We start from the raw sequence: 27,207 nt of genomic DNA, 5'->3' as shown, positions 1-27,207 counted from the left end.
GAGCCTGCTCAGGCTCCACCAGAGTGGGACACACCCCGTTGAAGCAGGGAGGAGAGGACCCGAACTGAATCGAGTAGCCCTTCTCTACCATACGCTGGACCGACTGAGTCATGTCTGGCAAGCTCCCCAGGCTGCTCTGAAGTCTCTCAAGGGAACCAGCCTCTTGAGGCTGGTCTCTGGCCCGTCCAGAGCTGCTGGAGCATTGCCCTGCAGCTGTTGGGGCCTCCTGAGAGGCAGCTGGTCTCCTCCATCCGCAAGGAGACCGGGCCGAGGTGGTGGAAGACACCCGCTGGAGGTGGCTGTGCCCTGAAGCACATCCTATGGCAAGGTTAACAGCCTGACCTCCCGGTGGCACTGAGGAGGGATGGGCACTGTGTAATGAGGTGTACACTGCCCTCCTAAGGTGGAGGCCCTTTGGTTGTCAGGGCCTGCAGGCTGCAGCCCGTTTGCTGGAGAGGACGACTCTTAAATCCACCGGCTTCTTAGGCTTGGGCCTAGAGTTTTGCCAAGGGCCCTTGGGCCCCTCCAGAGGTGTTCGGGTGGCAACGCTCTGTCTTTGGGATTCGCTATGTCCGGCTGGGGCTGCACCTGCCAAGTGGCCCCTTTTGAGCAATGAGGGGTATACCACTGAAATGCTGCTGACTGATTCTTGGCCTCCTGGAACTTGTCAACGTCCACACCTACGGCATCGCCAAACAAGCCAGGAGGGGCTGTTGGGGCATTCAGCAGAAAAGCCCTGTCCCTGTCAGGAATATCTGACAGGGTAAGCCACAGATGCCTTTTTGTGGCTACTAAGGCTGAAATGGACTGCTCCACGGCCTTAGCCATTTCCTTGGTGGCCCTAAGGGCTAGGTCGGCAGCATGACGTCAATATCGTCAGCCCCAGAGCTGAATCCCTCGTCCATCTCCCGCAGCAGGTCAGCCTGGTATGCATGCAACAACCCTATTATGTGGACCGGCAATGGTTTAGTGGGCAATACCAGGGCCTTAAGGGAAGATGCTACACCTTGGGAGAGATAGCCAGCTAGCGTCTCTTCCACCCTTGGCATCGTCCCATAGCCGCACATTTTCATCCCCACCACGTTTACATACAGCAAGGCTTGTGGGGTGAAGAAGCGGGCCAGATACGGTCTATCCCAGGACCTGGACACCTCAGTGTGCAGATCCAGGAAAAAAGGCAGACCCCGGTACGGAGGCTGTGACGCTGGACGCAAGAAGCCCTTATCCCGCTTGTTGCGTGTGCGCTGCTCCCGCTTTTAGTCTGGCCAAGCTAGCTCGAGTGTGGACACGGCCTGCGTCATTACCTCCAAGAGCTTCTTGTACAGCACAGGCTGGGAGGAGTCCATGGGCTCGCTAGCTTCAATAATTTCTTCCTCCGCCGAGAAAGAACTGTGAAGCACAGTTGCCCGTCTCCATGCCCTCTGTCAGATCCGCTTGCAAACCCTACAACATCCAGCACCGCTTTGCCTCGGCAAGAGCAGGGCCCGAGTCACAAGGGAGCAGTGAGTGCACATAGCCATGCGGCTACAATGCCAGCAGTTGACTCCCTCAAGAGCCGACGGAGCAAACGACACATTGGCTGTGTGTATCCCCCTCCCCTGAAATGAAACTAGGGCAAGCAGGTAGAAGCTAGCGTTGGCTCCACTGCTTGCGTATTTTGTAGCTTCCTAGTGGTGACGCTGGTGACAACGCGTCTAGCCATTGGCCGGATTACACATGTGATTCAGAGCGTGAGCAACGCAGAAGTGTTCCCAAAGCGTTGCAAAACTGCTCTAATTCCTGAAAGAGAACTAACAGTTTAGATTTACTATATTAAAAATACAGGCTCCACAGTAGAAACTAAAAAATACTTCATTGTTACCAGTGTTGAATAAATAGCATGTAAGCCAAAGATTTCTTCAGAGGCAATTTTTTTCAGCTGCTCTGAAAGAGGTTGTGTTATTCTGCCATCTCTCCAAAGTCAGGCAACACAGCCAGGTCATAGTTTGAAATTGTTTTCTCTATTATGTGATTTCAGCAGCGTGCTTTGGATTTTTATCATGCTGATATAATCCTCTCCTGTGATGCTTCTGGATACTAGGATATCCAAGGTATTCATGCTGCGATCTATAAATGTCAGCTCTCCAATGCCTTTTACCCAATATCACAAGCCTTATATCACCACACTCACACTTCTTTGCATCACAGTTGGATATTGAATTTACTGTGGTAGTTCTTGGTCAGGTTTAAACATGCTGGACACCAATGGTGCTAAACAAATTTATCTCATCTGACCAAAGAATGTGCTCCCAATATTTATCAGGCTTCCTGAACTCATTTTTTTTTTCTTTTTTTTCTAGCAAAGTTTCAGTTTTGTGCCAAAGAGCAAGCAAGTTTTTTTCCCCTAGGAAGCCATGCATAGAGGTCACCATAATGCAATAACCTTCACACTGTCTGTGCTGTCACAGTAACTTCGATATCTATTCATAGCCCCTATGCCAGTCTGACACACTTGATCATCTTTTTTTCAGAGCTACATTGTAAAACTTAGCACTGAATATAGCATAATTTAGGTTTAGGATGTGCTCTAATTGTGGCTTCCAGTGTTGTGCTCGTTACTAAAAAATAGTAACTAGTTACAGTTACTCGTTACTTCATTCAAAAAGTTACTCCGTTACTTTGTTGATTACTTACACCAAAAAGTAATGCGTTACTGTTAAAAGTAACTTTTTAGTTACTTTTTTAAAGAACCTTCTTTAATGTTCCCATTAATCCCCTTTTATGCGTTATGGTCTATACAAACACAAAACTGACTTAAACACAAAGTAATTTTAAAACACTATTTTATTAAAGTCAGACCAACACAAACTGAATATATCACAAGGATTTCTGAAATAAATAACAAAACAAGCTGAATAATATATTCACAATCAAAAACTAAAGTGGCTTCTGCTGTTGTGTTGAGCTCTTAAAAATTTTCCTTTCACAGCTGAAGTATGAAAACTATCAACAATGTAGAACAGAACACCGTGTTAGCTTTTAGCTACTAGATCCTCAAGCATGGAGTTTCTGGAGGTGTTTCAACAGATTGGAGTTGCTGTTTATCGCAGTAGATACGAGCTTCGAACCAGAAAGACACAACTTACATTTGACTTAAAAGTTTTTGTCTTAAGGGCTACTCAACTAAAGTGAAATAATGAGCATATTTCCGCTTTGAGAAACTCGTCTTGCTCTCGCCTCGACTCGCCATTACTGCCGCACAGACCTGAATAAACAGAGACACGCCCACAGTACATCTTCTTCGTGTTTACAGTGGTTTATCCTCCAATCCTACAATGCGTCTTCTTCCTGTTTACAGTGGTTTATCCACCAATCCTTCAATGCGACGCTGCTGTAAGCAAGTTAGGCTGTAGTCTACACTTCAGCCGAAATTAATTCATTTAAAAAAGTAACGGGTAACGCACCATACGGTAACGGTAACGGAGTTCCTTTATTTTTAAAAGTAACGCGTTACAGTATTAGTTACTGTAAAAACTAGTAACTAGTAACGCGTTACTGCCCAACACTGGTGGCTTTATGGTGTGGCTCTTTAATGTTCTATGGTTTATTGTTTTTTTTGGTGGTCATTGATCTTCAGGTGTCACCACCTGAAAATGGTGTCACCATTTTTGTAACATCTCTCAATTAGATGTTTTAGCTCCTCTAGCAATTTTTTTTTTTTTACGTGGAGCCATGTTGCAGACATGCAGATTTAGAACCAAGTTCATGCAAGTAGGCTATCTATTGATCACAGATCAAATTCTTTGCATCAAGCCTATAATTTCTGTTTCAATATAGTCTTTCAGAAGTATTACATATTACATATTAAATGAAGAACTAATGCAGTTATTGTGACATTGTACAATTCTGAATTATATTTAATTCATGAAATAGAATGTGCTGACTTTTTTTCAATACTATACATAGATAAACTACAGAAACTTTAAGACATGGTAATATATTAGTTTAATATGTTTGAAAGCTATACTATTAATTATAATAAAAGCCTAAATAATACCATCACTTGTATCACATTACATACTTGTATTACATTACATAAAGATATTACAGAAAGACAACAGAGCATGTAAAGTGTATTGTAATTTAGCTAAATCTTTTTTTTTCCTTTGTTTATAAGACATTTTCTTTGCTCTGTGTATTTCAGTGTATTCTTTTAAATGGTGCTCTTCAATCTTTTGTCACAAAAAAAAAAAAGAAAAAAAAAGGAAAAAAAAAAATTCATAAAGGTTTTTGTGCAAGAGTTCTGGTTAGCCATTTCAGCTGACTAGTTTGTATTAATTACAACAATTATTGAGTGAGTTAACGGCTTATATTTAACATAAACAGTTATGGATTTGCTAAAAACCAGTGTTGTGTGTGCAGATTAGGGGTGCCTTTTTAACTGACACAAAGTTTTCTTTTTCAAATACTATTCATCAAAGTTAAATATGAGGTGCAGTAGGATCCACAGCTACCTCCTAAAAACAAACAAGCATTCACATCTTTTGTTAAAAAAAAATCTTTGAATCTTTACACCTGTTTTTTTCCACTATGTGGAATGAGCCTTGGGAAGTGTACCACCTTATTTATTTGGAATTATTTGGTCTCTGATGCTCCGTTGAAAATTCAGAGGCAGTTCATTCTCGTGAGTATATGAACACACAAATGCATGTTAAACAGCATGTGATCAAAGTTTTACTGAGATTAATAAGCTGTTTAATAGTCCACTGGTGTTCTGTGTCCATGAACAACAGCTGATACGTTAAAAGGATTCAGGATTTATTTTTTTTTGTTCTACAATATATAGTATACAGAGACTTTCAGACAAGTAAACATAAGCTGTTCATAATATTCATTTACAGAGTCACGCAGCTATGCTATACATAGTTCAAAATGAGAGGTAATAAAATGCTTAAAGGTTTATAATAAAAAAAAAGCAGGCAGATGAATTCAAATTGCAGCCAGAATCATAAACAGGCCATACACCAGGCAATCGTCAAACAGTGTGATTGAAAATCAAAGATGAGATAAAAAAAAAAAGGAAAATCAATGTATGCAGCATGTAGCTCTAGGAACAACTAGGATAATATATGACAACTTGAACAAAAATTAACGCTTTCTATTTTTATTTCTATCAAAGTTAAAGTACAAAAATATTTGAAAATGGACTTGGGAATTAAAAGTTAATTTACTGTGAGCTACTGCACTTATAATTGTTTTCTTAATAACACCTGAGTGACTGCATACAGAAGTTAGTAGTTCATGTCTTTCCACACACATTTTCTGAACAGAGAAAAAATATATAATAATAGTAACAGCATCATCATATACATCAAATAACAGCAATCACTCAACATGTTTTTGTCTCTTTATATAATCTGTATTTTAACAGAACACCATCACTTACTAGTATATCAGCCAAGAAAAACCAGTGTAGGACAGCAGTGTGTTAGAACATGAGGATAAGTAGCTATATTACTAAAGAAATCTGGTGATTGGATGGAGCGTTAAATAGGGGGCATAGGAATAGAACAGGAATAAATTTAGGCAAAGAATTGGTAAAGCTGTTGAATGAACAATCAGGTAGTCTAGTGTGTGTGTGTGTGTGTGTGTGTGTGTGTGTGTGTGTGTGTGTGTGTGTGTGTGTGTGTGTGTGCGTGCACACAAGCAAGCAGGGTAATCAGCAGGCCTGTCACCTCCTGGCTGCATCTGCACCAACTACAGGGCTGTCAGCGTCTTCTCTGCTGCCCTCAAACACACACACACACACACACACACACACACACACACACACACACACACACACACACACACACACACACACAGACACACACACACACACACACACACACACACACACACTGGTTAAAAGCTGACAGACCCATTTTCAAATGAAGAGAACAGAGAATCAGAGAGAGAGAGAGAGAGAGAGAGAGAGAGAGAGAGAATCAGAAAGAGAGAGAGATGAGTGAGAGGAAAAAAATTACAGAGAGAGTAGAGAGCAAATATGAGCATCAGACATAAGCAAAGGAGATGGATATATTCAGAGAAAGATAATTGCTGAACAAGCATTAATCAAACCTTAATTACACTGGAATTTAATGGACTGCATTAAATTCATTAAAGCACTTTTTAATCTTAGCAGAACCCAGGCTTGGCTCTATAAATGAGACCTGAAGTGATATTAAAATAGTATACGCTGTTCATTTAAAGTAGTATATTCAAAAATATAGATACATAATGTTTAATCGATTCCTAGGAACTTCTTAGACAGTCTTTATTCATTTCATCTCATTTTATTTCATTTCAACTCCTTTGGCCTGTTCTCGTCTCCAGTACATCTGCTTTGAGAGCACTGCTTCTCCTCGCTAATATTAATTGAAATAAGTTAAGATTTTTCAAACAGAATAAGAAATTAGATGTTAAAAAATGTGAAACATAAACTGAAATTCAGTTCCTACTACAGCTGGAGAATCAGTCAGGCCAAATGAAAGTTTTAGGAAGTGTCCTTCCTCATTTCCTTCTGTGTGATTAAATCATCTTTAGAAAGAGAAATAAAAAAAGGCTGCTGTCACTTTTTTGAATGTACAGTTTTTTAAGATATTAAGTTTTAGAAGTTTTAGATATAAGACTCATGCTCATGTCTATCTATGAATGTTGTTGTCCATGCCTTAGCAGTTTTGAAAGTTAAAATAGAATGATTCATATTGCAGAATGAAAGTTTATCACTTTAGATTCATGTTCATAGTTGGTCTTTTTTTACATAATAATTTCAGTCTACTCAAGTTCTAAAGTAACAGTAAAAAAGAAGTTATAAATAAAGTATTTATAACAAAAATAAATATTAACTCTTAACTTGGGTAATATAGTCTATTGAAGATGTTCTTACTATATACGGATTATAATATGTGAACCGTTTACAGTAAATGTGTATCATACGTTTACAGCAAGTCTGAATAATTACATGTAATGCTACTAATAAAGTTTTACCAAAAGTCACCCATAAATAAAATGTGTAAAAGCAACTATTTACTGATTTAACCTGAATTTCATATTTGAAAGGGTAAAAACAGTTATAAAAATTAATTATACAGTAGTTACATTATATACTGGATTCAGTACCCAGATCTCAAATGGAATTAACTTAAATAAAATTATATTATATATAATAATTTAATATTTCCCTGAGCAGGCAGGCACTTTACCCAAGCACCACCTTCACCTCTACATTTGTAGCCTAATCTATTAATCAACAAACATTAGTAACACTTTATTAAAGATTTTCATGGTGATCTTTCAAGACGGGTGATCAGCTTCCTCAAAAATATCTACATCAGGCTTTACTCTACGTCTCCTCAGTTCAACTTCATTCATGCCATTTGACAAACAAGGGCTTGATTAATGCCCTTGACTCAAATGATCACTGTTTACTGTTGCATGAATGATCACAAAGATTTTGTTCTATTTGCTAAATTTCCCCTCATTTTGATTAGCATCATTACACCATTTTTTGTTGGCTTCTCAACAATGGTGGTGATAGACCAGTACTTCATTTTAAGGTTAATATTCATACATAGGACAGTGCTTTGCACTTTATAATGCTTAATTCCCGTTACTGCAGATACGGTCTGTTTATGATTCTATAGCAATAGCAAATAGCAAAGGTTTCACCACTATTAGATTTTCTTTTCCTCCTAAACTTACAAACAAAAATACAAACAATTTGTGTTGTGAAGGCTTAAGTCTTACCATGATCCATAACATTCGGTAATGAATTAAAAATGAAGATGTCTGCAAATCTTAGTAGTAAAGAGTAATACTATCTCTGACAAATATAAATATACCTATTTAAAAGTTCATTTATTTTATTAATTTAGCTATACATTATTTTGGTTGTTGTTATTTATAGCGTCTGCATTTGTAGTAACAAAGTTGGCAAGCTTTCTCCCTATGCCCTTGTTACAAACTGAATTTATTTATAACCATTTCACACATAACCAACAATTTAATCAAAGTAGGGTATTCCAGCATGAAGAAAAGCACACTAAGCAATTAAAAACCCTTTAAATACTCTCTAAAAATCTTTTAGAAAGAAATCCTCATCTGCTCAATATGATCTACTGTATATAGAAAGCTGGCACACTATATAATAATTGTAAAAATTATAACCCAAAAAACTAGCTTTTCTGCCAGCTATAACTAATATACAGCGTTTGTTCCTACAACGTGCTCAGATCTAGTCTTGAAGTACATACTGTATATTAAGCATGAGTGTATGTAGGGTACTCATGAGTGTATGTAGGTTAAATTAAAGCATAAAATAAGCTATTTTCTGTTGTTTGTTCTGTCACCATAATAAAGTAAACAAATAGCAGAGGCGAAGCTTTGAGAGAGTGCAGGGTGAGAGGGGGTGAAAAATAAGTCTCACAAAAAAAGGATGATGTAAAAAATGCACATGAGTAAAAAAAAAAAATAAATAAAAAAAAAAAATCAGTGCCTACTCTGCATGAGAAACATGGAGAAATCTGAGCTAAGCATTCTCACACTTTTTCTTATCCTTGATCCTGTTTAAATTCAAACATATGACAATCAGCTTCGATATTTTATTGCTAAAGCTAGGGAAGCTTGTCTGGAAAAGAATTGAGGGGAGAAAAGGAGGGGGTTGGAGAAATGGGAATGCTCTGAACGATGTCACGAATGCTGCAAATAAGGCATAGAGGGAGAGAGGATTGGAGTGACAGAAGTGCAGAAGATGAAAGGGAGATATGAGTAAAGGCGACTATAGATGAAGTCCCATAATGAGAGTCCAGAGAGGGAGAGACACACAGAAAGTACCAGCTAGTAAAAAAAGAGAGAAGGAAACAATCTAGAATAGTGTACTTGTTTCTGTCAATGGTATTATGAGGCCATTAGAGGAGAATATAGAAAGACCTTTGTTTTCTAGAACAGAATTACATTTTGGTTCTCTTGATTTGTCATATTTTGTTTGTCCACTATCTCTCTCTCTCTCTCTCTCTCTCTCTCTCTCTCTCTCTCTCTCTCTCTCTCTCTCTCTCTCTCTCTCTCTCTCTCTCCTCTCTCTCTCTCTCTCTCTCTCTCTCTTTTTCCCTCTCTCACACAAAATCTCTACTGTACAATTACATCAATTAATTTTCTGTTTTGACTTTCGTATCTCTCTGCCCTTTTCTGTCTGTCTGCAACTCCACATTACTTTCTTATATACAACGAATATACTTCCGTGTTTAAATTTACATGCACTCAGGAGGTCTCAATCCTGTGTTTTTGAGGACGCAAAAAATAATAATTTATATGTTTCCCATATTCATACCTTCATACTGGAAACACTATGTGATTTCTAATTATATCTTACATACCGACAAATATAGAATGAGTTTAATCCCAGTTACTGGCTGTTTTTATATAAGGTTTATATTAGGTTCATATATACTCACCATCCAGTTTAATATGAACATCTGTCCACCTAGTTTAGAAGAGTCTGTATCCATGATAGCCTCAGACTTCTGTTCTTGGCTGACAAAGTGGAACACAGTATAGTCTTATACTCTGGTGCCCCATCCTTTTCATAGTTTTGTGCATGCTGAGGTGCAATTTGATTTACCACAGTTGTGAGGAGTGATTATTTAAGCTACTGTAGACAGACTAGTCAGGATATTCTCTTCGGAAATCTCTTATTAACAAGGAGTTACCACACAATGAACTGTGGCTCACACAATATTTGTGAAATTTCGATGAGATTAGCAGGTTTTGATATACTCAAACAAGCAATCAAAAATCTGGAGCATAACAGATAACAGAGATCACAATTTTTTCCTATTCTGTTATTGGACATGAACTTTAACATGAATTGATCTGTATCTGCATGATTTTACATGGTTTGCATTTCTCCTTTCATTTGTGGTGTTTTAGTTCATCCTTCCCTCTCTTTTACATACTTGCTTGCTCCCATGGTCTCTTCTCTTGCCTGTTTCTATTGCTATTTTTATTCTGTTGTTGATTATTATGTATGCATAATATTAAGATTAGCAAGAGACAGGAATCATGCATCATGTGCCATCTTTGCATCCATTAGAGTGGATCAGAGTGAAAATGAACTCTTATATATATGCTATAAAATGCTTTACTCCCACTGGCCTAAAGCATATTGAACTCTTTAGAAGATGTGTACTGCAAGGCTTCATTCACTTCTAAATATTGCTCCATTTTGGGTCACACATGTCAGCACTAATTTATTTGTGCACCTCCGAATGGTGATAAATCAAAATATATTTATGGAACTTACTAACAGGAATGGCAGAAAAACAAATATTCAGGTCTACGTTCATATTATTTACTACACACATACATCAGAAATTAATTATAGTGATATGAGGTATTAATGCTGTATAATTGATCAATAACAGATCATATAAAAGCACAGGAAATCAGTTTATTAGAAAAGTTGCAGATTATATTAAGACTTATGCTGATACAAACATTAAACCTTGTGACATTTTAGTTATTTATAAGAATGTATAGAGATTGTAAAGTATTTAATGATTCATACATGAGGTAGACAGGTTTGGAAGGCTGATGGCATGAGGCAGAAGAAACTCTGGATGCACTTGTCTTATTAGCCAGATGGCAGAAATGTGGAAAGTCTTAGTTATGGTGTGTAAGGTGCAAACATGGCTCGACGACTGAAGTATAAGTATAGAGACTGATATATAAGATCTATTAGTCTCGGGGCAGCATTTTTAATTTGAACTTATAACACAAAACTTGCTGATTTTTCATCCAGCCTGCTGCTGTCCATAAAAATTAAAGTTAGCAATATATATACCATGGGGTTCACTGATCTCAGGTAATGAATATCTGCCTTACTTCATCTTCTTCTTCTTCTTCTTTCGGCTGCTCCCATTAGGGGTCGCCACAGCGGATCATCCGTCTCCATACCACCCTGTCCTCTACATCTGCCTCTTTCACACCAACTACCTGCATGTCTTCCCTCACCACATCCATGAACCTCCTCCTTGGCCTTCCTCTTTTCCTCCTACCTGGTGGCTCCATCCTCAGCATTCTTCTAACAATATAATTCATGTCCCTCCTCTGCACATGTCCAAACCATCTTAATCTCGCCTCCCTCACTTTGTCACCAAAACATCCTACATGCGCTGTCCCTCTAATAAACTCATTTCTAATCTTGTCCGTCCTCGTCACTCCCAACAAAAACCTTAACATCTTCAGCTCTGCTACCTCCAGCTCCGCCTCCTGTCTTTTACTCAATGCCACTGTCTCTAATCCATACAACATCGCAGGTCTCACCACAGTCCTATAAACTTTCCCTTTGATTCTTGCAGATACCCTACTATCACAAATCACTCCTGACACTCTTCTCCACCCACTCCACCCTGCCTGCACTGTTTTCTTTACTTCTCTAACACACTCTCCATTACTTTGCACTGTTGACCCCAGGTACCTGAACTCCTCCACCTTCTCCAGCTCTTCTCCCTGCAACCGCATCACTCCACTGCCCTTCCTCTCATTTACACACATGTATTCTGTCTTACTCCTACTGAGTTTCATTCCCCTTCTTTCCAGCGCATATCTCCACCTCTCCAGGCTCTTCTCAACCTGCTCACTACTCTCAACACAAATCACAATATCATCCGCAAACATCATAGTCCAGGGAGACTCCTGTCTGACCTCGTCCGTCAACCTGTCCATCACCACTGCAAACATGAAAGGGCTCAGGGCCGATCCTTGATGCAGTCCAACCTTCACCCTGAACCAGTCTGTCGTACCTACTGCACACTTCACTGCCGTCACACTGTACTCATACATGTCCTGCACCACCCTCACATACTTCTCTGACACACCTGACTTCCTCATACAATCCCACAACTCCTCTCTTGGCAACCTGTCGTACGCTTTCTCTAAATCCACAAATACACAATGCAATTCCTTCTGTCCTTCTCTATACTTCTCCATCAACATTCTCAAAGCAAATAAGGCATCTGTGGTGCTCTTCCTTGGCATGAAACCATACTGTTGCTCACAGATGGTCACCTCTTCTCTCAGCCTGGCTTCCACTACTCTTTCCCATAACTTCATGGTGTGACTGATCAACTTAATTCCCCTGTAGTTACTGCAAGACTACACACTCTCCTCACTAGTCAACACATTTCCCTCTCCATCCTTTACTGCTCTAACTTGCAGTACATCCTTCCCAGCTCGGTCCCTCTGCCTGGCCAATCGGTATAAATCCTTTTCTCCTTCCTTATTGTCCAACCTCTCGTACACCTCCTCATATGCCTTTTCCCTGGCTTTCGCCACATCCCTCTTTACCTGCTGCCACATCTCCTTGTACTCCTGCCTACTATTTTCATCACTCTGTCTATCCCACTTCTGTTTTGACAACCTCTTTCTCCTTATGCTCTCTTGCACTTCCTCATTCCACCACCACGTCTCCTTGTCTTGCTTTCTATTTCCAGATGTCACACCAAGTACTTTTCTAGCTGCCTCCCTCATCACTCCTGCAGTAGTTGCCCAATCATCCAGCACCTCTTCACCACCCCCAAGCCTCTGTCTGACCTCTTCCCTGAACCTCACACTACACTCTTCCTCCTTCAGTTTCCACCATCTTATTTTTCTTTCATTCCTCACTCTCCTCCTCTTCTTCTTCGCCTCCAAAACCATCCTACAGACCACCATCCGATGCTGTCTAACTACACTGTCCCCTGCCAACACCTTACAGTCTCCAATCTCCTTCAGGTTGCATCTCCTGCATAGCACATAGTCCACCTGTGTGCACCTTCCTCCACTCTTATACGTCACCCAATGATCCTCCTTCTTCTTAAAATAAGTGTTCACCACTGCCATTTCCATCCTTTTAGCAAAATTTACCACCATCTGCCCTTCCACATTTCTCTCCTTAAAACCATACCTACCCATCACCTCCTCATTACCTTTGTTCCCTTCACCTACATGCCCATTAAAGTCTGCCACAATCACCAATCGTTCTTTCCTAGGTACACCATCTACCACTTCATCTAATTCACTCCAGAATCTTTCCTTCTCCTCCATCTCACAGCCAACTTGTGGAGCATAGGCACTAATGACATTTATCATCATCCCTTCAACTTCCACCTTCACGATCATCACTCTATCAGAAACTCTCTTCACCTCCACTACACTCTTACTGTACTCTTCCTTCAGAATCACACCTACACCATTTCTCTTTCCATCCAAGTCAGATCAAGTCAAGTCAAGTTTATTTGTATAGCGCTTTTCACAACAGACATTGTCTCGAAGCAGCTTTACAGAAATCAACAGTTAAGGTGAATGGTGTGCATTAATCCCTGATGAGTAAGCCGTGGCAACTGTGGCAAGGAAAAACTCCCCTAGATGTTATGAGGAAGAAACCTTGAGAGGAACCAGATCCAAAAGGGGAACCCATCCTCATTTGGGTTACATCAAGAGTGTGATCATAAATCTTTCAACAGTACAGAACACTGGAGAGTGAGAACTAACATGAGTACTGGAGTATAATGTTATAAGTGATGTTCTTTCTGCAGTATTATACAGTCTATATGGTTAGTAGCTCCTAGTTTTATGAGCTCAGCATTTGTGATCATCACAGATCCAGCATCAGCTTCTCCATGCCAGAGCCTTTAAACACTCCAGGAGGTCCAATGTCAAAACTCCACACATGTAGTGGGATCCAGTTGGCACTGGTACGTCTCAAGATGGTTCGGGATGTTTGCGAGTTCGGCATCTACTTCTTCAAAGGTCCGTAATCATCACGAGGTGGGAGGTGACTGAAGCTGGAGGAACCTCAGGGTGTCTCGGGATGGGGAGAGAAAGAGAAGCAGTGGAGAGAAATTAGCGTAGCTGCTGTTCATGATATTAACAGCACAAGTTGATAATGTGCAGGTGATCAGATGTTCTGGAGCACAAGGTTATGATGTGAGACGTGTTATGTGTAGGCTTTGCTATAAAGATATGTTTTTAATCTGCACTTAAACTGGGTGAGTGTGTCTGAGCCCCGAACACTGTCAGGAAGACTATTCCAGAGTTTAGGAGCTAAATGTAAAAATGCTCTACCGCCTTCAGTGGACTTTGCTATTCTAGGAACTACAAGAATTCCAGAGTTTTGAGATCTCAGGGAGCGTGGCGGATTGTAGCGTGTTAAAAGACTAGATAGGTACGTGGGAGCCGAACCATTTAGTGCTTTATAAGTAAGAAGTAATAATTTGTAGTCTATTCGAAACTTAACAGGAAGCCAGTGCAGGGATGATAAGATCAGGGTTATGTGATCATATTTTCTTGATCTAGTAAGAACTCTGGCTGCTGCATTCTAAACTAACTGAAGCTTGTTTAATAATGACGCAGGACATCCACCTAGTAATGCATTACAGTAGTCTATTCTGGAGGTCATGAACGCATGGACGAGCTTTTCTGCATCACCACACCATGATAAAACAGTTTAAATCCACCTCCAATGTTCCTGGCCTTACTGCCTTTCCACTTGGTCTACTGAACACACAGCATATCTACCTTTCTCCTCTCCATCATATCAGCTATCTCTCTCCCTTTACCCGTCATAGTACCAACATTTAACGTACCAAACCGAACCTCCACTCTCCTACACTGCTCCATTCCCTGCCGTCTCTGTAGACGTCTTCCTCCTCTTCTTCTCCTCCTTCGGCCAATTTATTCAAATAATACTATTTAAAAATAATGAAACTTTTCCCAGTCAGTTACAAAAAGATATAATGGATGTTATTTTGTTAGCTTGTTAGTTCTGTTAATGCTGCAAATATACTGAAATAATTTCACAGACATAGCCCATTATGAAAAAAATTGATAGAGTGTATTTTTGTGATTTATTTTGGTTGATTCCTGTTATTTGCTGTAAAATTTGTATATTATTCATGAAAAAGCACTTAAGCTACACTGAATATAATTAGTGTGCACAGATAAATGTGTAATGGATTAAACTAATAACAACAGCAACAACAACAATGTTATTATTATTATTATTATTACTATTATTATTATTATTATTATTATTATTATTATTATTATTATTATTATAACAACAACAAGGTAACTTAACAGTCAGCTAAAGAAATATAAGGTTTCCTCAGTTGTTTTTTTATTTGTAATTTTACTTTGCTGCTCAGTTGATTTTTTAAATCAACATTTTCTTAAGTGTGGTGATGCTGATTTCCACAGGAGGAAGCAGACAGTGCTTATATATAAATTGCATATTTCTTAAGTTTGTATTTCTTGTAAAAAAGGTTGCCACTTCTGTTTCTTTTTTCTTGTTGTCTGATTTTTATTTTATTTTTTTGTGGAACTGCCATGTCAAGAAATTAATTATTCATTAGAGGATATAAAATGCCTTGGGTGCCTTAAAAAGCAGGCAAGTTCCAGGCATGCTCTGAAAAATTATCAGCTGTAAATTGATGATTCAAAAAAGTTCTATCTCTGGAGGAGCACATTCCAACTCCACACAAAACCTATTAATTTCACTGATGAGCTCATTGCAAAGAAAGCTATCGAAGTAGTGAAGTCAGGTTTAGAAACTAAGTTCAGGTGCCTGTGGGTTACAATTTCAAAAGATGGAAATTAAAAGACAGTGTTCGAATTTTAGCTGAACAAAGTGCTGGTAGACTGACTGCAGCTTGATAAGGAGACCCACAAATACATACAAAGAGCAAGTGAACACTCCTCCCACTTTCAACTTTAAAGCATTTAGATGCACCCCAAGTAGGTATTTATATCAAATTGATATTGATTAACTGATTTATCTTCTCTGGGAATTTTTTTTTTCATTAGTAGTAGTGAGGTCTTCACATATTCCTTACTATTGCTTTCTTTCCATCCATCTGAACATCCACTTTACATTAATTCTGGCCCTTTATTCCTCTTTCCTCCCTCACATACATTACACAACTCTAATAAACATAAACACAGTGCACAAAAATATAATACCAAATATTAAATGTTTAATGCAAATATACTTTAATTATATTTAGCTTTTACTTTCTGCGTTTCCAGAACTTCAACAGAAATGTTCTAAGCTTCTGTCTGGAGATTAATTTGTGCTGTACTTGCTAATTATTTTACCACTCTGCTGAATAAATATTTTGTCCAGCAGGATAATAACATTTCCTTTAACAGCACTGTCTAATGGCTTAATGTACAAGACCAAACTCACAATTGTCTATTTTTAAACCCTGTGCACTAATTTAACTCATCCATCGAAACTCTTCTGCTTCTTCTGCTTCTTCTTCTTCTTTCAGCTGTATAAATGACACCGGTCAGAGAATCAACCTCTTCCATTCGAACCTCTCCACCACCATAGGGAAAGACCAAAAAGCTGTAAAAGGAACAAGATTGAAAAAAGATTGTAGACCTTCACAAGGCTGGAATGAGCTACAAGACCATCAGATTGTTGCCTTGGTTGTATGTTTTTGGTCATTGTCATGTTGGAAGATCTGTCCACGACCCATCTTCAGTGTTCTGGCTGAGGCCAGGAGGTTCTCAGCTAAGATTCTACAGTGCATGGCCCTGTTCATGTGATGACATCTTCCTGTACCCTTAGCAGAGAAACAACCCCTAAGCAGAATGTTTCCTCCTCTGTGTTTGGCAGTGGGGATAGTGTTCTTGAAATCATATTCTGCATTTCACTGCCTTCAAACACGGCGAGTTGAGTTGATGCCAGAGAGCTAAATTTTGGTCTCATCTGACCACATCACATTCTTCTCTTTTCTTCGATATTCCATACTATTTGATTTAGGATGCGATTGGGGTAAATGATAGGTTCCTGGTCTGTGGGGTTGTCTGGGGTGTAGATTCATGAGAGGGCATCCGCTTTACCATTATTGGAGCCAGGACGATAGGTGATCACATAGTTAAAACACATGAAGAATAATGCCCATCTGGCCTGACAGGGGGTTAAGTCATTTTGCTTCCTGGAGGTATTGGAGGTTCTTGTGATTGGTGATAATAGTAAACAGGTGCGTCGCCCCCTCCAACCAGTGCCGCCACTCCTTCAGATCCAGTTTGATCGCCAAGAGTTCTCGATTACCGATATCATAGTTTTGTTCAGCGGGAGAGAGTTTCTTGGGATAGAAGGCGCAAGGTTGGAGGCATGGAGGATTACCCGTATGTTGTGACAGTGCAGCCCCTACGCCTGTGGAGGAGGCATCCATCTCTACTAGGAACGCTTGAGCTCAGGGAAGGCCTAATCGGCCTCCTGATTCCAGACTATGGTCTTGGCCTTACCCTTGGGGAGTGAGGTGAGCTGGACAGTGACCAAACTGAAATTGTAAATGAACCTTCGTTAGAAGTTAGCAAATCCTAGGAATCGTTGGAGTTCTTTCGTGTAGCCTAGGCGAGTCCAGTCTAGAACTGCCTTGACTTTCTCCTGGTCCATTTGTACCCCCGATGGACTGAGAACGTACCCCAGGAACTGTACACAGGACTGATGGAACTCACATTTCTCCAGCTTCAGGTAGAGGTGGTGTTCTCATAATCGTTCCAAGACTCGGGTGACATGACACCCGATGTTCAGTCAGACTTCGGGAGTATATCAGCATGTCATCAATGTTTACGATGACAATCCGATGGAGGAACTGTCTGAACACTTCATTCATGGAACACTGCCGGAGAAATGGAAAGTCTATATGGCATGACCCGGTATTCGTAGTGCTCTGAGGGGGTGATGAAGGCCGTCTTCCATTCATTGTCCGTGCATATGCGCACTAGATTGTATGCACCCCAGAGATCTAGTTTGGTGAATACTCGGGCTGCACAGAGGTCTTCTAGGGCGGCCGGGACCGGAGGGAGCGGGTAATTTGTCAACACAGAGATTGTAAGTTCCCCAGCCCCCTTCAAGCAGGGCAGTGAGGATTGCATAAACAAAGGAAATGCTTAGTTTCTTAGTCGCTTTATTTTAATATTTTTTCGTACATTTCCGACTTACCACACATATAAACACATAGAGCGCTTTATGAACAAACAAAAGCTGGTGCTGGTTTCACCCCATGTGCGCTTTATAGCTTCCTGTCATGATGTCACCCCTTCATGACGCCGTACTTTCCATTGGAGTGATTACACACGTTATTTAGAGCGTGTCCCAAAACGTTATTGACGCAGTTCAAGTTCCTGAAAGGGAAGAGAAAATAAAATAACTAACACTTTATTTGCATCAAGCAATAACCCACTTACATCACTGTTGTACATCACATACAACTGTTTCATACTTCCTTGGTGATGCATTTCCAGACTTGTACCTCAACTTGTTTCAATTGTTTATTTTGAGAGGTTTCTCCCTCTCTCTTTTTTTTAGGAAGTTCTCAGTTACTTCAAGTTCTGGTGATTGATTCTAGACAGTCTAAAGCCTTCCACCTTTTCCCCTGATGAAGTTCTTTGATGTGCTGGAAATGAAATGGTGGATCTTGATACCTTCACATTCCCTGTCAAGGTTGTTGATGATTACAATGTCTGTTGTTTTATGGGTTTTCTTCACAGTTCTCAAAATATTTATTTCATCAGCTGCTGCACTTTTCCTTGCCTAACCTGTTTGATGTCTTTTTGCTAGAACACCAGTGGTTTCTTAGTTTTTCAGGACATTACATAGTTTCACTGGTTATGTTATGTGCCAGTGCAAAGACACTAATTGATTTACTCTTTCTTAGCTAAAAAAAACCAACCTTGGGCTCAAACAAAGACTAAACACTCTAATTCACTTTTTTTTTCTAAATCACTTTTTATAGCCCTAACAGTGCACATCTGAGTGAAAAGTATTACCTGTCATTTAAATATTTAAATGTATTTTATTACTGAAAAAAAAAGAGTGGCTTCAAACAAAATGTAAAGGTAAAGTTGTTTAACATATTAATTGTAGTTATTGTATGCAAAATAAAAGATATGGTCTTGCTGTTCCAATACAGTCTTTGACTAATATTCTACTTAACATACTGATTTGTTTCGAGATTTAATTTGTATATGCATAATTCCCATGCCAAATCGCAGGTCAGTTTTTTGTAGATTGCTTTCTGTGGAAAAATTTTTTTTAACTAATAACTGTGTCAAAGATGCATATCAGAGACTCATTTGGGGCATGCTGCCCTTCACACTACACATATAATTTTTCAACGTTCATCTGTGTTTATGATCTGATCACCTGAGGTTGTTTTTAATTCCAGATGGGCTTCTGACTCCATCTATTCCTCTCTATATTATTATTATTTAACCTCTATTTTGTTTTCTATGCTTCCTTCCCACTAGCTCCAACTACCTTACCTCTATCTATTCTTCTCACAAGTCCTTTCTCTCATTCTCATTTACTTTCTTGTTTCACACTTCTCTGCGCCCATCTTTCCTTCTACCTCTTTTACACTATCCAGTGTACAGTGTCTAAATTCAGAAGCATGGCTACACCAGGTCATAAAATTACTGTGATGTTTGTAAAGCTTATAGTAAGGAAAATTAAGGCTTTAAATGGTTCTGAAAAAGATTTGCGAGGGCAGAGAGGATTTTGTATGAAGTGGAGAGAAACAGTGATGGGATAAGCAATAGAAGAAAGGTGCTTTGAAAGATTCTTTCAAAAAGTGTTGAAGATCAAGAGGAAGTGGGTAAGATTGAGCGAGAGAGGGAGGGTAGAGAAACAGGGTGTAGATGCTATCAATTACCTGACTTATGTTACAGTTACACAGTACCACAGTATCCATGTGGTCATAGCTCATATATAATAATGTGTGTATGCATTTGTATGAGAGATGGCACCATGCCAAGATCCCGCAGAGCTGATTTAATAGTTGCTTAGGCAAGAGAAGGACTGGACAATAAAGTTAAGGCAGTTATCGCTTCGAGTAACAATCATAGATGCCGGTGTCTGCATTAGCCATGTTCCTGCATAGGGGGTTAAAGTGCATATCTCTGATGTGTGTGGGTGTAAATTGGTGTTTCAGAGGCTACATTTGTGCACAAAGGTTGAGTGTGTGTAGGAGTGTGTTTGTTTTATGCTTTGGCCTCACTGATATCTGGGTCTTTTAAGAGTACTTGGTAGATCCTGCCAGATAACTATTGAAATAATGCAGTAGTCATATGCAGGATGTTTCTTATATTGAAGCAAAGAACTGAAACATTTAAAAGGCTAACGCTGAGCAGTTACCTCAAATATTACATTTACATTTAGTCTTTGAACAGAAATTTTATCCACTATACCTTACAATTGAGAGACAATTGAGAGCAGTGAAGAGCAAAACAGTGGTTCTTTGGCAAGCCTTACATTTAATCATATTTTAATATTTTTATGTTAATTGCATGATTTGACTCATTATAACTACTTATATGAGAATGAGACTTTGATGTATTTTGTCTTTTTCTTAAAAGTGTATTAGAGGAAATACCTTGATACTGTGACTGTAGGAAGTAAAAAAAATAATTGACATTAAATAAGAAACATTTTTTATATTTAAAAAGAATCAATGGATAGATTAATGAATGAATGCTTTAATCAAGCAAAGGAAAATGTTTGGTCTGTTTAGTCATAGTCCATTAGAAGATCTATATTTTCTATCAGTGGAAACAGACCTTGTCTCTGGTTTCTCTGCTGGTGACTCAGCTTTTACCACATCTTTTGCTTCAACTCACTTGGACTTTTGTGTTTTGAATAATTTGTTCTCAGATATTCGTGACCGCAGGAAGAAACCTGTTATGCTGTTCATTCATGGCGGCTCATACATGGAAGGAACGGGAAACATGTTTGACGCAAGTGTGCTGGCAGCATATGGCAACGTCATTGTGGTCACCATGAACTACAGACTGGGAGTGCTAGGTAAGTCTCCTGTCTCCAATTCAAAACAAACATCTGAGCATTTGCAGATTTTTAGATACAGTGCTGCATTAATCAGTGATTCAGGATCTATCAAATAGAGATTTGGTAATCTTTATATCACTACCAGGTTTTCAGTCAGCTTGTTGCTGACTCGAAATGTAAAATCCTTTCCCTCATATCAGGTCATTTTAACATAATTAGAGCAGAATCCATTTCTGAATATTGTAAAGGATGTCCATTTCCTCCTGTCCATTAAATTTAAATAATAAATTGTGTTTAATTCTTCCACTAATGTGTGCAGTGCTATTATCAAGGATAAAACCATCTGTTCTTTATGATAAATTTTTACACCCAAATGGACACTATTCTTCTGCACCTACATCAGCTTAAGATTTTATTGTTATAAGTTTTTCTTTTTTTATGCAAAGCCACTATTAACCTGGAATGCAATATAACACCATCAGTGAAGGTGAAAATCCATGCAGTGATAGTTAACGTTTTATTTAATAAAAAAAATAAAATAAAAAAAGTATTGTAATTCAACTATAAAAAACAAACTATTAAGCATGTTTTGTGTGAAAACAAATAGTGTTTGTTGCATAATGCTGTCAGTGATGCTTAACGCTTTCACTGTACTTACTGCTGAATTTATGACATATGTCTGATATGAGACAAAAATAGAAGCTTCATAAGCAGCAGCAGCTGAAGATGCACTACCAGTTCCCATTGAGGAAAATCGTGGTTGGTTGTGCTTACCACAAACAGTAAGCCAATCAAATTAGTGTGCTGATATGAGATATGGGAAATAAACAATTGGTACTCCAAAGCCTCCAATGAACTGAAAATAAAATAAAATAAAACAAAACAAAAAAACTACACGTGCTCTGTAATCTGTAATGTCACTAGGTAAATTTTTAGAATCAGACAGCTTGAAGGAGTTGATCAATATTCCTTACAAATCTATATTTTAACAGATGTGACAGCAAGAATGAGACCTTTACTAATGTTAACATTACTTCAGAGGCAGTAATTTACCATCAGTAGCTATAATCAGTGTGTGAATTGAAATAGGCAGGGTTTTTTGTGATTCTTTCCAGGCTTTAAGTAAAACAAAGACTTTATTCTGTTTTCCTTTAAGTCCAAAACCTAAATATTAGCAAATCAGAACATTTAACAATGACAGGCTAAAATGTTTGACACTGGAAAACTAGAGCATTTACCAGTAAAAAAGCAGAACTATAACAGCTACTTCTCTTATGGTAATATTTTACTCTTGATTTTATAGCATAGCTTTGGGAATTTGTGCACAATAGCATTTGTGAGATCAGGTACTAATGTTGGGTGAGATAGCTTAGTTCAGTCAAAGAGAACTCTTAGCATGAAACAACAAAAAGTCATGCAGGACAATTGTGTGCTTTTGTCTTTGTGGCCATATTTTGGGAAAGCCCACATACTTTGTCTTTGTGTGATGTTCAGGTGGTCTCTACCCTTTGGCTATATAGTGTAGGAACACTGTGAATACAGCTAGCTACAGTCACTAAAATTCTTTATTATGTTCATCTTTAGGTGGGTTAGTCTTTTATCTTATATATATATATATATATATATATATATATATATATATATATATATATATATATATATATATATATATATATATATATATATATAAAATAATAATTTTAAAAAAAGGAACATTGGTAGAGAATTATGGAGCCATTTCATCATGGAAACCAACACTGCATTGTTCTAGAAAGGTCTTTTGGAATTATTAAAACTTTTGACACAAGCACAATTTGTGTTGAGTATTTTTTAACATGTACCTCTATATAAATCAATTATGAGCATAAATCCACAATGGCTAGCTCTAAAAAAAAAAAGGTGCCTTGTCCATGTCCCCCTCCATTCCTCACAGCATTAAGTCTAATGTGAGTTTGGTTTAAATTGAATGTTTAATATGCAAAAATTTATGAAAACCAAGGTTGATATGTTGTGTATAAGTAATAAAAATACCTTGTAGGCAATTTGGCTACCATTTCATTGGTACTTGGTAAACCAAAGCTAGAAGTGACAATACAATACAAATAACATTTGTAGTAATAGTAGTATTATAAGTAATAGTAATGTCATATTAGTTATAATAATGTACAAGTTAGCATGGATGCAGAGTTAGAAGCCCAATTGAATTGATATCCTATAAGAGCATTTTGGGACCCATAAACACTAAATAATATTTTCCACTTTAGCTTTATATGACTAAAATATTGGCACAGTGTACATTCATGCAAGTCAGGGTGGCTGTGATAGCTTTATTGGGTGAGCACGGTTAGAAATATGATTTTCCATCTCTCACTTTAACTACAGGGCTGCCCAGAGCTATCGCCCCAAGATTTGTGGCTCATTAGCAGACATGGAAAGGTCTGCTAAAAAAAAAGAGAGAAAGAAAGACATTTAAAGACCCAAAGCAGCTTCTTCTGTGTGTGTGGGACTGTAGCAGTGTAAGAATGCCTTTATACACACACAACACACACACACACACACGTGCACACACACACACGTACACACACATATGGATGCTCATTGTTTTGGTACATAATACAGGTGGCTCATGTAGATTCGAAGTTCAGCATGTGAGGCCTCGGTTACTGTTTGGTATTGACAATTTAAAGGAAATGTATAAAGAACAGACTACACACATCCTGTAGCTTTCTGTCCAATACACAGTGCAATACACTGTTGCCTTTGGCCTGGAATCCAGCACAAAGCAGGATTTGTGGAGGAATAAGAACAGTGTGCATTCATGTGTGTATATGTGTTCATGGATATGACTGTCTGGGAAGAATGCCACAGTGTAATGCCAGACAGAGACAGACAGATGGACCAGCAGAAAGACAGGAACAAAGTGCCAGCTCAGTCTGAGTGATAAAAGCCAGGTCAGTGTGCAGTGGAAAATCACTGTACTAAGCTCAACTTTGCTGGCCATCGCAAGCAGGTGTGCCTTTTTCCACATTTTGTATGATACAAGTTCTCCTGTGACTAGTTTGGAATGGTTTGGCTTGATGCTTTGATTACTTCTTCTGTGTGTAGGGATAAATATAAAGTGGAAAAAGTGGAAGGTTTTTGACAAGTAAGATAAAAAATGACAAAATATCTCCACAATTAGCTGGTCCATAGAAAGCTTTATTTAAAGCTTTTACTGTATCTAAAGAACAGGTCCCCTGGTGGTCTAGTGGTTAGGATGCGGCGCTTTCACCGCTGCGGCCCGGGTTCAATCCCCGGTCAGGGAACCAACCCCAGCCATTAGGGTTGCACAAGCCTTAGTGCCAGTCCCAAACCCGGAAAAATGGGGAGGGTTGCGTTAGGAAGGGCATCCAGTGTAAAAACATGTGCCAAATCAGACATGCGGATGATCCGCTGTGGTGACCCCTAATGGGAGAAGCCAAAAGAAAGTTTTTTACTGTATCTAAAGTACATAATCTAAATAATTTTAGTCTGTTATTGAGGTTAGGGTTACGGTTAGATCAAGCATATATAATTAATTATTTTTGAATTAAAATTATATTTGGAACATAGTTTTATATGTTTATGCCTTTAGCCCAGCCTGTTTCACTCTGCACAACAGTTTGCGTGAATTAAAATGACACATATACCATACACTCACATTTTTACCCGAGAAAGCAAGAGGATTCACCCCTTATGATAGTTGATTTTTATTGTGGCACTACAAAATATGGTGAAAGACAATGGCGGGCGGTCAGGGCCAGCAAAGTCTTCTCTGCTGGCCTAAACACAATCAAAACCACTGACCTACCTTTACAACCTAAATTATAATATTTGTTCCATGAAATTGTATAAATTTATTCCCAACAATCTATTCTCCTTATTTCGTAGCGTTTCTCTTGGCTGCACTGCTTCCCTTACGTGTATGTGGATGTTAGATCTTTTGTCCAATCAGATTTGTTTTGATATGTGCTGCCATGTCAATCTAATCTGCCCAGGGCCTTTAAAGTCATTATTGCTGGCGTTTTTTTACCATAGTCTCTATTATCAGTGGGTCTGTTTCTTTGACCAATCAGATTTAAAATTTGCCTCAGAATAGCGTCAGCATTTTTCCATCCTCTGATTGGTTGGTCATTGGTAAACTGTTACAGCCAAGTTCTGGCCTAGCAAGACTGGCAAAACATATTTGTAGCGCGCTGCACTCATTAATACATCTAAGTAAGACTTTTTTACGCGAGATTTTTTTACGATAAATTGTTTTGGTCTCGGACATACTTAAAAATTCATTAAAAAAAAAATCTAGACATCATGAGGAGAGGTCTGCCAACCCCAAAGCTATCTTGTCTCAGCCCAGGAAAGGGTTTGTTCTCCACTTCCAGACCAGTGAATTTGAGCGGTACCACTGGCTTACAGCCTCTGAGGAGCGATGCAAATTATGATTCTGCATCTCTGGTGAGTAGGTTGTATTTTATTTAATTTTCCATGTTTCGGTCTTGTTATTAGACAAATATTGATTCTGAAATGCTATTGATTGCTATTGATTAATCAATGCTATTGATTCTGAAATTCTGAAATATTGATTCTGAAATGCTCCAGATGCTGTAGGTGGCACAGTTGCGGTTGTAGTGTAGAGGTTTGGAGTCTTAACTGGGTTTCTTGCTTGACTAGAATGGTATTCACCCTCCATATGCGAAATGCCAAATGCATGTCCCACCACTGGTAAAAGCACACACACACACACACACACACACACACACACACACACACACACACACACACACACACAAAGTCTACAAAATGGGAAATGTATCCTATCAACAAATGACTTATTCAGGGGACAAAAGTGAAGTAGAAATGTGGAAGGTTTTGCCAAGTAAGTAACTAGACCAAACAGTTTGGAGATGTCAGTAGATTGATAGCTTAATGCAGTTATGTCAAGCAAAGGATATGTAACTTAAATTATTTTGAGAGGTGCCACATTCTGAGATGTTTAGCCCATGTACAGTGGGGCAAAAAAGTATTTAGTCAGCCACCAATTGTGCAAGTTCTCCCACTTAAAAAGATGAGAGAGGCCTGTAATTTTCATCATAGGTACACTTCAGCTATGAAAGTCAAAATGAGAAAAATCCCGAAAATCACATTGTCTGATTTTTAAAGAATTTTTTTTTAAAATTATGGTGAAAAATAAGTATTTGGTCACCTACAAAAAAAAGCAAGATTTCTGGCTCTCACAGACCTGTAACTTCTTCTTTAAGCAGCTCCTCTGTCCTCCACTTGTTATCAGTATAAAAGACACCTGTCCACAACCTCAAACAATCAGACTCCAAACTCCACCATGGCCAAGACTAAAGAGCTGTCAAAGGACACCAGAAACAAAATTGTAGACCTGCACCAGATCAAATCCTGCAGTGCCAGACGTGTCCCCCTGCTTAAGCCAGTACATGCCCAGGTTTGTCTGACGTTTGCTAAAGAGCATTTGGATGATCCAGAAGAGGATTGGGTGAATGTCATATAGTCAGATGAAACCAAAATAGAACTTTTTGGTCAAAACTCAGTTAGTCGTGTTTGGAGGAGAAAGAATGCTAAGTTGCATCCAAAGAAAACCATACCTACTGTGAAGCATGGGGGTGGAAACATCATGCTTTGGGGCTGTTTTTCTGCAAAGGGACCAGGATGACTGATCCGTGTAAAGGAAAGAATGAATGGGGCCATGTATTGGGAGATTTTAAGTGAAAACCTCCTTCCATCAGCAAGGGCATTGAAGATGAAACGTGGCTGGGTCTTTCAGCATGACAATGATCCCAAACACACTGCTGGGGCAGCGAAGGAGTGGCTTCGTAAGGAGCATTTCAAGGTCCTGCAGGGCCTAGCCAGTCTCCAGATCTCAACCTCATAGAAAATCTTTGGAGAGAATTGAAAATCCGTGTTGCCACGGATCACTGCTCTAGAGGAGATCTGCATGGAGGAATGGGCCAAACTTCCAGCAACAGTGTGTAAAAACCTTGTGGAGACTTACACAAAACGTTTCATCTCTGTCATTGCCAACAAAGGGTATATAACAAAGTATAGAGATGAACTTTTGTTATTGACCAAATACTTATTTTTCCCTATAATTTGCAAATAAATTCTTTAAAAATCAGGCAATGTGATTTCTGGGTTTTTTTTTCTCATTTTGTCTCTCATAGTTGAACTGTACCTATGATGAAAATTACAGGCCTTTTAAGGTGGGAGACCTTGCACAAATAGTGGCTGACTAAATACTTTTTTGCCCCACTGTATATGTGAATTTAAGAATGTGAATAGCAGGCAAAGGACTGTGAATATAAGGTATAAGT

General features: G+C 38.8%; 1 protein-coding gene across 2 annotated transcripts in view; it reads left to right on the top strand.

The window, feature by feature from the left end:
* The window catches only part of nlgn2a (neuroligin 2a), a 215,548-nt gene that overhangs the window by 134,214 nt on the left and 54,127 nt on the right, over positions 1 to 27,207 (top strand). For both annotated transcript variants that reach the window (XM_083541443.1, XM_083541442.1), the window contains one exon: positions 20,723 to 20,872. In XM_083541443.1, the coding sequence (XP_083397569.1) occupies positions 20,723 to 20,872 (150 nt within the window). The remainder of the gene's footprint in view (positions 1 to 20,722; positions 20,873 to 27,207) is intronic.

Source organism: Silurus aristotelis (genome assembly GCF_946808225.1).
Source record: "Silurus aristotelis genome assembly, chromosome: 5".
Taxonomy (NCBI): Eukaryota; Metazoa; Chordata; class Actinopteri; order Siluriformes; family Siluridae; genus Silurus; species Silurus aristotelis.
This window is presented reverse-complemented; position numbering and strand designations above follow the sequence as displayed.